We start from the raw sequence: 13,579 nt of genomic DNA, 5'->3' as shown, positions 1-13,579 counted from the left end.
TCTATAAATCCATTATTTGGGTTAACTCTCTATAGCGTCTTAACAGTATCATAGTGACTCAGCTACGGATTACTACTTCTAAGCTCTTAACGTGCTGCTACTGCTATTGTTGTTGTCCAGTCTGCCTTGTATGTTAATGTCAACCTGGTTGCATAAAGACATGGGCAGTAAACAACGGCCAGAGACATGCAGACGCATGCTTGTACTTCTGAAACTGTCGCTTAGGCTTTTAGCTGGAGCTCAACTTCACAATGAGATTCAAGCATTCACTTGTGAGGTTAATGCATTTCATCTTGTTATTTTGCTGTAGGACAAAGCTTTTGCAATCAATAATTATGTACGATTTAAGCCTCTGACTGCATTTTTACAGGATTTGACGAAGAATATTAAACATTATCATAATCCATTCAGTCGCATTGAATCAATTCAGACAGTTGTATATGTTATGTTAAATGCTACACAGCTTTGCAGGGCGGCACCACCTGAGACTTGCTTGGCATGAACCTCAGATCTCTTATAATAGACCTAAATCAACAGAGCACTTAACTCTAAGCCTGAGCACTAGACTGAAGTATTTTACTACTCAAGAGGAAAATATCTTTCAAATATATGATGTATAAGCAACAATGTAAATAATGTTATTTTTGATGTTCTTGAATAAAGGTGTATTTGAAACATAGTTGTAGTGGTTACTGTGAAAGACAATCTAAAGTGCTTATGTGTGTGAGCTGTGCAGACAGTTTTTTCAACATCAGTGTCCAGTATAGGACGTGCTTTGACAGTTAATACTTCACTGCAGAGGTTGTTACAAGATGTGCTCAGGATTATATTGACGCAGAGATTGCTAAATAAATAATGAACCGACTACGGTCTGCGGGATTTACATTTTTTTATTCTGTCATTAAATGACGACAAAGGTATCGGAAAGAAACACAAAACACTTCACATGTAACCATATTTAGTCTATTAATTAACTTGAATCTGTTTGGTGATCCTGGTCCAGTGGTTTCCTCCTTACATTTGAAAAGTTTTGTTCCAACATGATATTACAAGTATTCTGTTTTTTAAAAACTGAGCCTTGTTCTAACAAAATGATTACTGACATGTTATTGTTGTTCCTGATGAGAGCCATACCATGACTTGTTTTCGGTTACCTCAGGGTGACTTCCAGTATCTCCCAGTGATTTGAGATGCTTGACTTGGTTAGTATTTACAGTACAATGGCCTTGTGTTGTTGTCGACATTCCAATGAACCCGTAAGATTTCACTGTATCAGTACTTGCTGTTTCCTCTTTTATTTCATGACCAGGGTGGTACCTCCAGCACCCATAGTGTTGTCCCCTCCATAAACGCAGTACGTGCCATAGAAAATCAATCAATCAATGTGCCGCCTCTAGTCTGTAGCCACAGTGCAGAAGTACAGTGTTAGATTCATTAGTTTACTTTGCTCATTGAACTTTTGTTCTTGTATTCCTTGCTGCATTTCATGTATGGATTCAAATAAAAATGAGAAATTTATAACTATTATACTAGTATTATTATTATTGCTGTTTATTATTGCGGTTTATTATTAGTGTATTCATTTTTATGTAGGCTATTTCACATAGCTAAAACAGTGCCCGTTCAAAACATGCCTGTCCGTAGCGGATGGAGTGTTTTTGGGACCCAAACAGCTATACATTTATTATGTTTAGATAGCCTTTGAAAAATATTGAATTATGTTACTCATTGTATCTTGAAATAACTAAAAATATGATATTGTTAAACGTTCAGATACCATGATGATGATAAATGCACCAATTGTTATTAAAGAGGCTGTACATATTCAGAACATTAATATAGCAATAAACAAATATTTGCCATGAAAAGATATGGTGGAGTTAATGGCGTCCTGAGCAGAGAATAAAGTAACACTCCCTTTGTGTGTGTTTTAATCTGAGTTTCTCTGTTATTATGCCGTTCTGGCCTCATGTGCATGTCAGTGCATGTGGCCATAAAAAAAAAAAACGTATGTATTTCAAGTATTGGGAAACGATCTGTGAGAGCTGTGTGGAGGCATCCTTGCCCGCTGTTTGTTTTTCTTCTCAGTATTTTGGGTACAGCTCCTTCAATTTATTGCACACTCCCTGGCACACAGCCTTTACATACTGTATAATATACAATATAACAGAATGACATGTGAATCCATGTGAACAATTTAGTTTACTGATTTAAGTAAAAGACTGAGAATTACCACCACGTCATAAAAGTGTTTGCATATTTGTGACATATGTAATATGGTGAGTATATACCATAGTTAATTCAACCTGGCTGCAGAGAAGGGAAGGCGGCCTCCAACATAGGCACCCTGTTATAAATAGGGATGGATGTCTGACGCTCTGTCTGACCAAAATACAGCAGTTCAAGGATGTAGGTTCCTAAAAGAAAGACAATAATCAATTAAATAAAAAGATAATATAATAATATAAACAATAAATAAAGATATAAGATAATCCTTTATTAATTTGGGTTAATAAATTAAGATAATTTTAGACTTCCATACACATATCTAATCCAAACTACAGTATAAAACAAAGCACATCCTGTTCATCTGTGTGTGAACTGACCTGCTTTGAGGTATGTTGCAATAAGTATATCATCTGGCCTGGCCTGAAAGTTTTGCATGTTCTCCCAGTTGTCTGTGTAAAAGTGAGTCATGCAGACTCCGTGAAAATCAAACAGTTCTGGTCGAGAAGTTACAGCCATCTTTGAAAAAAAGAGAGAACAGAATCAAAACATAGGCTGCAAAACATATTGTGTAATCAAACTCAAGTCAGATTTTCTTAGAAAAATAAAAAAGGAGAGAAACAACAATAACTTAAGAATCCAAAAGAAACTAGGAAAGAAAACAACTATGGAAATGAACAGAAACAGAATTATTCACAATCATAGCTAGCTAACTATGAGCAGTGGTAGAATTTAAAAAAGGTGAAAACAGGGCTGTTTTTCTGATATGCATGAAAAGTTGACTTTTTGGAGATAGGTGGTTCTCACAGGAAAGCGACAACGCTACAAACATAAGATGATCTTGGAGAATATGATGCATTTCTAAATTAAACTACCCAACAGTTACTGTTATACCTACATACTTTTACTTAAGTAAGGTTTGAATGCAGGACTTTTACTTGTAGTATTTTCACAGTGTGGTATTGCTACCTTTACTTAAGTAAAGGATCTGAATACCTCTTCCTGACTATGCATCTAATTGAACCCCACTGAAAAGCGGGATGCATATATTGAAAAAAAAGAAAAACAGGACATTATAAAGAATTAAATTATCTGGAGTCATACCATGTCCAAATTACTGATGGTTTCCTTTGACTGCTCTTTCCTGGTTGTATTTTCCTCTTCTCCCAGTGTGTTTCTTCACCTGTGTTAATAGTAGCCTACATTTTACTTTACTGTAACGTTAATCACCTCTCCTGGCAGATGTGATTTGACAGCCACCGAATTGTGGAATTAGATTTGTGCCAATATGTTCAAACAACACTTCTTAAGTATCAAACAAAAATCACTCACTAAGGCAAAAAGTAAAACGTACAACTTTGTTTACAGTTCCCTTTTCTTCTTTCTGCACTGATCAGACTCTTTCACCCTTGCGGTCATGATCCCAGCTCCCTTGATTGCACTGCCTGACACACCTCTTGCATGGGCGGGTCTTTTCAGAGGTGCGTCCCCATTGGCTAATGAGTTTTTAAGTGACAGCCAGACATTCAGTGCAGCAGCTGAGTTTTAATGACAGACGCCCAAAACAGTGGCACTACTGTATTCCTATCACGATTTATAAAGTGTTAGTATTGATCATATATGTTTTCTGTGCTGTACTAGGCGTTTTGTTGTTAAGTTACAGCTAAGCTTTGCTATGTAAGGTAGCATTTAACGTTAGGAAACTGCTATCTATAATAGGCCTCCTCCCAGCTCGACGTGCCTGGAACACCATCCTACGGAGACGCCCAGGGGACATGTTTACCAGATGCCCGAACCTTGGTGTTATTGGTGGAGGTTGTGTGGCCTAGCTTACTTATACAGTGGCATGGACGTGATAACATTATTAAATATATACTAAAGTATTTAGGCTATTTATGTATTAATACAATAATACAATACACTGCACAATATAATGTAATTATAATATGTGAATATGTGATTTTCCACCATGGGTCCTGCTGTTAGAGATGGGACCAAGCCTGAAGCTCTGCAGTGGGACGCTACTGCAACTAAAAGTACAACAAGCATTAGAATCAAAATGTACTTAAAGTACCAAAAGTTAAAGTATTCATTATGCAGATTGACTCATTTCATAAAAATGAACATTATATTATTGAATTATAATTAGTGATGAATTCATGTGTAAGCATCACTTGCAGCTGGTGAAAGAGGAAGTGATTTCAATGTAATATGGGTTTTTAATCTATAATAATCACAATTTATTAGTTGATTATATTTTGTATGAACAATCTGATTCTGCATAGTAACTAAATCTGTCAAATAAATGTAGTAGAGTAAAATGTACAATCTTTCCCATGTAGCCTAGTGGAGTAAAAGTATAAAGTGGCAGGAAGTGGAAATACTCAAGTAAAGTACGAGTACTTCAAAATTGTGTTTAAGTAAAGCCTATTACCTATTATCTGATCATTTTATTATTTGATGTCTCATGCATAGAAAAAAACAAAATGAACATCATGAATGAGTTATTGTTGTTTTTATTGGAAATATAAAAATTATAGATATGAATAAAAACATTTGGATTCATTTTATTGATCACACTAATGTCTTGATCTCATTAGAGAATATCAGTGTAAATTGTTTAGTCATACAGCTGCTCTTTAATTACACATTAACATTTCATTCTTCTGAAGAGTTAGACTGTACATGTGGACAATATGGTGGACAGGATACTATTCAGTTTTTTATTTAAGGATTTTTGACCAATTACATCATTGGTTAATTTTCTAAATGCTACATTTTCTTGTTATGAAAGAAATATGAAATCTATGAAATTAAAATAAAAAATATTTAAAAAAAATATTATTTGTGGAACTCTAAAGCCTTTTGAAAAAAAAACAACATTAGCCTACATCATGATAATTTAAATGAATGAATGTGAAAACTTTTCACGGATCCCCTGGGAGAGTGCCACAAACCCCACTTTGAGAAATCACTGCATTAGAAGCAACTGTAACTTGATTTTTTCATAGAAACACCACATGTCCAGTCCGTCATAGATCCATCTCCAAATATACACAGCCTGTCCAGTCCTGTTTAAATTTCAGTGCGGAACTGAAGTGTGGAATTCTTCATCTTTTTCTTGTAATCTTCATCAAACTGTTCATTCTGGGCCACAGTGAAATGGTTCTTCCAGTCACCAACCTGCCCTGCAGAACCACAGAGAGAATCACTGTTTTTTTTTAGCTAAAAGAGGAGATCTGATTTAGTTTTTCTTGTCACACACATTTAACTATTTATTCATTGAAGCTAAAGTGCGTGGTTTCTGTCGCCCCCATGAGGAATTCTAAGTAATGACAACAATTCACATGATACAAGCCTTCTGTGATCGCAACTAACACCCACCCCTCCTCCACACAGTTGCTAGTAGCCAAGGAGGACACAGAAGATTCAAAAAACATGATGTACTCTTCAGAAGAGGTAATTATTTTGACTCGAGTTTGATGCGCAAAGTAGCCGGATGACACAATCTTCTGAACATAGCCATACTGAGAAATACATAAAGAGTTAGCTTTGTATCAACTTATTTGGTAATGGCTTGAATGTAACAGATGTTCATTAATATCAAAAAGTTGCGCACTAAAGCTTACCTTTTCTCATAAAAGGAGAAATTTTGAAATCCATAAAAAAGTTTGTAGAGTAATTGGCCATGTCGTCCTTTCTCATATTGTCAAACTGCACTCCACTTGTAACTCTTTTCTTCTCCTCGACTGAACGAGACAAACCAAGAAAGGAGCAGAGTTTGTCTATTTCCCGTCCAGTATCCTGGAAACATAGTTGTCTCAATCAATGCATTGTTACCAGCTAGAAATGAAAGGTAGCCTGAGTAGGAAGAGACACAGAACAACAACTAAATTACCTCAATCAGATCTTCGTAGAACATGTAATGGAGTTTTGAGTAAGTTTGTTTCTTCTTCCACCAGCCGTTCACATGGTCATACCAGGATCCAAACACCACTGTATAGCAACAGACCAACGCATAAAATCACTGTAGTATTCAGGAAAAATCCATGCATCTCTGTATCAATAAAATTCATCATCATAAATCATACATACTCTTTCCCTCCATGAATCTGTGGATGTAGCTGCTCCATTCTCCCGGCTCTGGCTGAATCTTGTTCATGCGATCAAAGTGAAAATAAGACACCATGTTGTCTTTGGCATTGCGGGCCACGTAGACCATCTACAGAAGAAGAAAAAAACGCTTCAATGATCTGAAGACCAACATTACATGAGACATAATATACTTTTACACACCAAGTGTTTGTTGTAGTAACTGATGGTAGACATGCCTCAAGTTCTACTCAAATTTTCTTCCTTTTTTATTATTAGTTTTTCAGCACGACAGGTGCGTGTACTGTTTGTGTGTATGTGGTGTGTATGTGCAGGGGTGCAACTACCCAGTGTCAGAGGGGTATGCAGCAACAATTGTGGCGCCCCCCCCCCGTAAAAAAAACAAATAAATAAAAAAATAAGTGTGCCGACATCATCATGTATGGGCTTTAAATAATAAAGGTTTATTTTCAAGTATATCAGCCACTGTAGGCCTACCAAAATTATAAATAATCATATGGTATATACATACAGAGGTGGAAAATATAACAATTATAGATGTCTGACAGCAGGGACAAATCACAATGCAAATTTAAACATCCGCAACGCATATGCAATCAATGATGATTTATTTATTGTAATGAAAATACAGTACAAGAAAAAAGTGGGCTACAATAATGTGCCATGGGGGCAACCAGGGGTGATGATTAGGTTGCCACTTGTCACAATTTGGTTGCCAAGGGCAACTGTTAATGTCGAGCCTGTATTTATATATATATATATATATATATATATATGTATATATACACACACACATATATATATATATATATATATATGTATAATTTGTAGCCTAAATCTTTTTTTTTTTTACCATCGCCCCTATGCGCCGCATATAGCACATACCCACTTTTTGCGCCACTGTGTATGTGGTGTGTAAGCGTGCAAGCATGTTTGGAATGATACTGTACCTTCTCAGGAAATCCACAGCAAATGTAGTTGTGTAATATGCAGTGGAGAGGGCTGGGGTGCAGGGGCAAAGGTCTCAGGAGTCAATTGAGGGTCAGAGGAAAAGGGCGACCAAAGGGGGCTTACTTGTAGTTGATATAATGCAAAGAACACACAAACTACTGACCCTGCAGTTTTGCTCCCAAAAGGACTTTGGCACAAATTGGAATGGAAAGTGAGTTTTAATGAGTCGAGGAGAAGTCAGGAGGTTGTCTGCCTGGTCTTTTCCTGTATGAAGAGGTAAAGATGGAGTAAGCAAAGTGTCACAGAGCAGAAGTAATGGGTACATTTGTTTGCTGTGGTTTTTATGTTACATGATTTTATGTATTGGGTTTCATTTTTGGCCCATTGTTTGTGATGCATGTACATGTATGTTTGATCAACCTGAACCGAAAGACGGGACGATGAGCTCCAAAAAAGGCACTCTTTCAAAGATTGGGATGGATGTCTGACGCTCTGTCTGACCAAAATACAGCAGGTCAAGGATGTAGGAGACCCATGTGGTTCCTAAAAGACAGACAGAGAGAGAGAGAGAGAGAGAGAGAGAGAAAGAGAGAGAGAGAGATAGAGAGAGAGAGAGAGAGAAACAAAAATGAGATAAGTAGATAGATACTGTAGATACCTTATTCATCCCGAGGGACATTTTAGGCATCCAGTAGCTTAGACAACCATAATACAACCATAATACACACATACGTCTCACATGCATATAATCACTCACAGAAATTTAAAGAGTTAACAATTTGTGAAGTGCAGGGATTGAACAGTGCAATAGCTTATTATTAAATATTAACTATGACTATGAAAAGACAAGAATGTAAACATAATAGAATTGCTTGACAAATAATACAAGAAATAATATACTATAAGAACAATATATAACAGGGAATACGTTATAAGATGTAGATGTTATGACCACAGTACAGATTTTGTAGGAGGGCTAATATAGCCTGTAAGACAGTCAGGTGTACAGCAGACAAAGTGATATAATGGTAGGTGCTGAGAGAGACAGGCTCATGCTGAAAAGCCAATTTCTCCCCTCCCCCTTTGTGTGGTATTAGCCTCTTTCTGACCAGGTAGTTACAGGAACATAGTTATAGGAAAAGTCCACTTCTAAGCAGTTCTACTAACTACTATCCCCCAAAACCGTTTTTTCAATTTGCATTCGCACCGCTGGTGAGGGTAGGAATGAAAACTGACTGGTAGATCGAGAGCTTTGCCTTCTGGCTCAGCTCTCTTTTCGTCACAACGGTGCGATAAATTGAATGTAATACCGCACCCGCTGCGCCGATTCTCCGACCAATCTCCCGCTCCATTGGCCCCTCACTCGCGAACAAAACCCCAAGGTACTTGAACTCCTTCACTTGGGGTAAGGACTCATTCCCTACCTGGAGTAGGCACTCCATCGGTTTCCTGCTGAGAACCATGGCCTCAGATTTAGAGGTGCTGATCCTCATCCCAGCCGCTTCACACTCGGCTGCGAACCGATCCAGTGAGTGCTGAAGGTCACAGGCCGATGATGCCATCAGGACCACATCATCTGCAAAGAGCCACGATGAGATCCCCAGCCCACCAAACTGCAACCCCTCCCCTCCCTGACTACGCCTTGATATCCTGTACATAAATATTACAGACAGAATTGGGGACAGAGTGCAGCCCTGGCGGAGGCCAACCCTCACCTGAAACGAGTCTGACTTACTGCCGAGAACACTGACACAGCTCTCACTTTGGTCGTACAGAGATTGGATGGCCCTGAGAAGAGACCCCCTCACCTCATACCCCCGCAGCACCTCCCACAGTATCTCCCGGGGGACCCGGTCATACGCCTTTTCCAGATCCACAAAACACATGTAGACCGGTTGGGCATACTCCCAGGCTCCCTCCAGGATCCTTGCGAGAGTGAAGAGCTGGTCCGTTGTTCCACGACCAGGACGGAATCCGCATTGTTCCTCTTCAACCCGAGTTTCGACTATCGGCCGAACCCTCCTTTCCAGCACCTTTGAGTAGACTTTACCAGGGATGCTGAGAAGTGTGATACCCCTGTAATTGGCACACACCCTCTGGTCCCCCTTTTTGAACAGGGGAACCACCACCCCTGTCTGCCACTCCTTAGGTACTGTCCCAAACTTCCACGCAATGTTGAAGAGGCGTGTCAACCAAGATAGCCCCTCCACACCCAGAGCTTTAAGCATTTCTGGATGGATCTCATCAATCCCTGAGGCTTTGCCACTGTGGAGTTGTTTGACTACCTCAGTGACTTCCACCAGGGAAATTGATGACAATCCCCCATCATCCTCCCGCTCTGCCTCTAACATAGAGGGCATATTAGTCGGATTCAGGAGTTCCTCAAAGTGCTCCTTCCACCGCCCTATTACCTCTTCTCCAAACTTCTCCCACACCCGCTGCTTTGCCTCTTTCACAGCAGAGGCTGCAGCCCTTCGGGCCCTTCGGTACCCTGCATCTGCCTCCGGAGTCCTCTGGGATAACATATCCCGAAAAGACTCCTTCTTCAGTCGGACGGCTTCCCTGACCACCGGTGTCCACCACGGTGTTTGTGGGTTACCGCCCCTTGAGGCACCTAAGACCCTAAGACCACAGCTCCACGCCGCAGCTTCAGCAATGGAAACTTTGAACATTGTCCACTCAGGTTCAATGCCCCCAGCCTCCACAGGGATGCACGAAAACTCCACCAGAGGTGTGAGTTGAAAGTCTGTCGGACAGGGCCCTCCTCCAGACGTTCCCAATTTACCCGCACTACCCATTTGGGCTTACCAGGTCTGTCCAGAGTCTTCCCCCACCCCCTGACCCAACTCACCACCAGATGGTGATCGGTTGACAGCTCCGCCCCTCTCTTCACCCAAGTGTCCAAAACATACGGCCTCAGATCAGATGACCTTTTCATTGACCTATGGCCTAGGGTGCTCTGGTACCAAGTACACTTATGAGCATCCCTATGTTCGAACATGGTGTTTGTTATAGACAATCCATGACTAGCATAGAAGTCCAACAACAAACAACCACTCTGGTTTAGATCAGGGAGGCCGTTCCTCCCAATCACGCCTCTCCATCATTGCCCACGTGCGCGTTGAAGTCTACATACTAAATCTAATGTATATAGCATATTTGTCATAATTTAAACAAGTCTCCCGAAGAGAAACGGGTATCTCTCTCTCCCTCGCCTCTGCCGGCTGCGTTGTGGATGTGTGTGTGTGTGTGTGTGTGTGTGTGTGTGTGTGTGTGAGAGACGGCCGGAACGAGGTATTGTGAAAGCCGGCAGGGCGCGCGCTTGTGGAGTTTAACTCCGAAAAGACAATTAACCACAGGTTCCCGTTAATCTTATGATGGACATGTGTTGTGATATTTAAACAAACGAACTGTCAATGGCCAAATAAAAGCCTCTCATTTACGAGAGCGGTCTGAGAGACCTCCAGCAGACAGCGGGGTTTCTGAGCAGGACATGGCCGAGCAGCGAGCAAGCGGCCGGGGCAGGCACCTGCCGACTGTCGCCTCACTTCATGCAGCTTCTCACCTCCGAAAACTTTTAAGCAAATTGTCAATTCGTCATAAATTTTCGCAAGACTGCCGATATTTGAAATGTTAACAGTTCATTTCTCGCCTAAAACGTTGTCAGAAGTGAATTTAGTGATGAATAAGATGGCGAAAATTGTTAAAATTGTACCGTTGTTGGTCTGTCTGTATCGGAAACTCGACCCTCGTTTACCTAGGTCCCTATGCTGAGAAGGGAACAGCGAAAAGACCCTGCCCTGAAGTAGGAGCTGAAAGAGTTACAGGAACTGCAGCCAGAGGAACTTAAAAATCCCCAAATTGGTCCAGTCGGAACACAAGAAAAAAAGAGTTCTATGAATTTTATGTTCTAGGAACTGCAAAAATCCGTCCGGTTGGAAAGCGGCTATTGAAGAGTTGGATGGCCCTGCATGGGGACAAAGGACCTCCTCAACCTGTAGAGCATGACAATGACAGAAGTCTGAAACTGAACATGCACCTCTGTTTAAAGAACGTGCTGTGTAGTGGGTGGCGGTCATTGTCCATGATCGCCAGCATTCTACTCATAGTCCGTTTCTCTGCAGTTGCTGTGAGTGACTCCAGCTCAATGCCAACAACAGAGCCAGCTTTCCTTACCAGTCTGTTCAGTAGCCCAGCGTCTCTCTTCTTAATGCTGCCTCCCCATCACACCACAGCATAAAACAGGACACTGGCAATGACTGACTGGGAAAACATCCAGAGGAGCTTACTGCAGACATTGAATGACTGCAGCCTCCTCAGGAAGTAAAGTCGACTCTGCCCTTTTTGATACAGTGCATCCGTGTTGGTTGACCAGTCCAGTTTATTTTCCATGTGTACCCCCAGCTACTTATATGTGCTAACCACCTCCACAACGACCCCTTCAATGGAGACTGGTAGCATATGTGGCTTAGATCTCCTGAAATCCACCACCAACTCCTTGGTCTTTGTTGCGTTCAGCTGCAGATGGTTGAGCCTGCAACATTGCATAAAGTCATCCACCAGGTTCCTGTACTCGTCCTGTCCATCCCTGATACACCCCACAATTGCATGTATTTGTATTTGTAATTGTTGTAGCTGAAGTCAGAAGTGTACAGGGTGAACAGGAACGGTAAAAACACAGTCCCCTGAGGCGCTTCGGTGCTACAGATTACAGTCTCTGAGAAACAGTTCTTCAGCCTGACGAACTGTGGTCTCTCAGTCAAGTAGTCTGTTATCCAGGATACCAAGTGAGCATCAACCCCCATCTGCACAAGCTTGTCTCTCAGTCTGACAGGCTGAATGGTGTTAAAGGCGCTAGAGAAATCAAAGAACATGATTCTCACAGCACTTGTCCCCTTGTTCAGATGAGATTGCACTCTGTGCAGTAGGTATATGATGGCATCCTCCACGCCCATCTTCACCTGATATGCAAACTGGAGCCGGTCGAGTGAGTGGCTGACTTGGGGTCTGAGGATGTAAAGTAGCAGTCGCTCCATCGTCTTCATCATGTGTGATGTTAGAGCGACAGGGCTAAAGTAATTTAGCTCACTGGGATGTGGCTTCTTAGGAAATGGGATGAGACATGATGTAATCCACAGTGCTGGTACCTTCTCCAGTCGGAGGATCAGACATGCTGCAGAGGCTCCCCCAGTTCCACAGCACATGCTTTGAGCATTCTGGGACACACTCGGTCTGGGCCGGCTGCTTTCCTTGGACGAAGTCTACTCAGCTTTCCTCTGACCTGATACACCGTGATGATGGGAGGTAGGGGGGTCCCTTTGTTGAGTACTGGGGGGAGGGGTACATCTGGGAATGGTGGCTGTAGGCTGAAGTGCATGGAACCACACTGTCTGTGGTAGCAGCATGGGGGAGGGGAACATCAGCAGTTGATTGTGGAGGTGAGCATGAGGGTGGGGGAGCATGCGGTGAACAGATTGGAGTAGGTGGCGGGTGCGGTGTGGGGGTTGGACAGGCCATTGCAGCAGGAGCAGGGCAATCAAACCTGTTGTAGAACTGGTTGAGCTGATTTGCTCTGACCACATCCCCATCAATGCTATACACATATCTTTAATGAGCTCATAAAGCATTTATATTTGCTGTTTATGTTCATGGACTGACCTGCTTTCGGGTATGTTGCAATAAGTATATCATCTGGCCTGGCCTGAAAGTTTTGAATGTTCTCCCAGTTGTCTGTGAAAAAGTTAATCATTGAGACTCCGTGGAAATCAAAGATTTCTGGTCGAGAGATCTTAATGAAAAAAAGAGAGAGAGAAAAGAATTGTAAATCAAAGCATATGATCATTGTGTGCGAGTAATTGAACTGCAGCAATTTGACTGTGTGGAAAAGAATGCAAAGATTGTTCACTGTCAGTTGCAGACACAGAAGTCAGAATGTAAAAAAACAATGAACTTCTACATGTCATCTTAAAAGGAGAGAAACAACAAATAGCTCATCAAAAGGACATGTTGTACTGTAAGTTTTAGTGTTAAGTTGTGTTTTAAAATACTTCAGTCCACAAGTCCATTCTCTTTTCCTCAGCATTACAGTGAAGTAGCTCTTTGAAAAAAAAGATGTTTAGACTTTAGATGAAATTAAAGACATACCTTGTCCGGATCAAATGACATTCTGAATGCTGCTGGTTTCTCTGCTGTATTTTGGACACTTTTCTCTTTCTTCTGCTCGGATTTTTCTCAGATAAGCAATCTGTTTTCCTTCCTCTCTCTTCTTGTTGCATAACACTTTCTCCAT

At 41.2% G+C, this 13,579-nt stretch overlaps 1 protein-coding gene and 1 long non-coding RNA gene across 4 annotated transcripts; both read right to left on the bottom strand.

Moving 5' to 3' along the window:
* Positions 1-872: 872 nt before the first annotated feature.
* LOC120559512 lies at positions 873-3,826 on the bottom strand. Of its 3 annotated transcripts, none has more exons than XR_005639303.1 (4): positions 3,559-3,826; positions 3,331-3,409; positions 2,607-2,745; positions 873-2,417 (listed from the first exon to the last, which is right to left on the bottom strand). It is a non-coding gene; the product is annotated as an uncharacterized LOC120559512 (long non-coding RNA). The 3 variants fall into 3 exon arrangements; XR_005639304.1 differs by having other exon boundaries at positions 3,581-3,826; XR_005639302.1 differs by having other exon boundaries at positions 3,331-3,821.
* Positions 3,827-5,062: 1,236 nt separating this feature from the next.
* On the bottom strand, positions 5,063-13,579 carry LOC120559511 (cytosolic sulfotransferase 1-like). The gene is made up of 8 exons (XM_039801232.1): positions 13,435-13,579; positions 12,949-13,078; positions 7,711-7,833; positions 7,454-7,554; positions 6,322-6,448; positions 6,125-6,222; positions 5,856-6,030; positions 5,063-5,414 (listed from the first exon to the last, which is right to left on the bottom strand). Exons 1-8 carry the CDS (start codon positions 13,453-13,455, stop codon positions 5,302-5,304), a joined length of 888 nt encoding a protein of 295 aa, XP_039657166.1. The 5' UTR covers positions 13,456-13,579; the 3' UTR covers positions 5,063-5,301.

This window comes from Perca fluviatilis, chromosome 5 (assembly GCF_010015445.1).
Source record: "Perca fluviatilis chromosome 5, GENO_Pfluv_1.0, whole genome shotgun sequence".
In the NCBI taxonomy this organism is placed as follows: Eukaryota; Metazoa; Chordata; class Actinopteri; order Perciformes; family Percidae; genus Perca; species Perca fluviatilis.
Note: the sequence above shows the minus strand (reverse complement) of the source record. Positions and strands in the feature narration are given on the sequence as shown.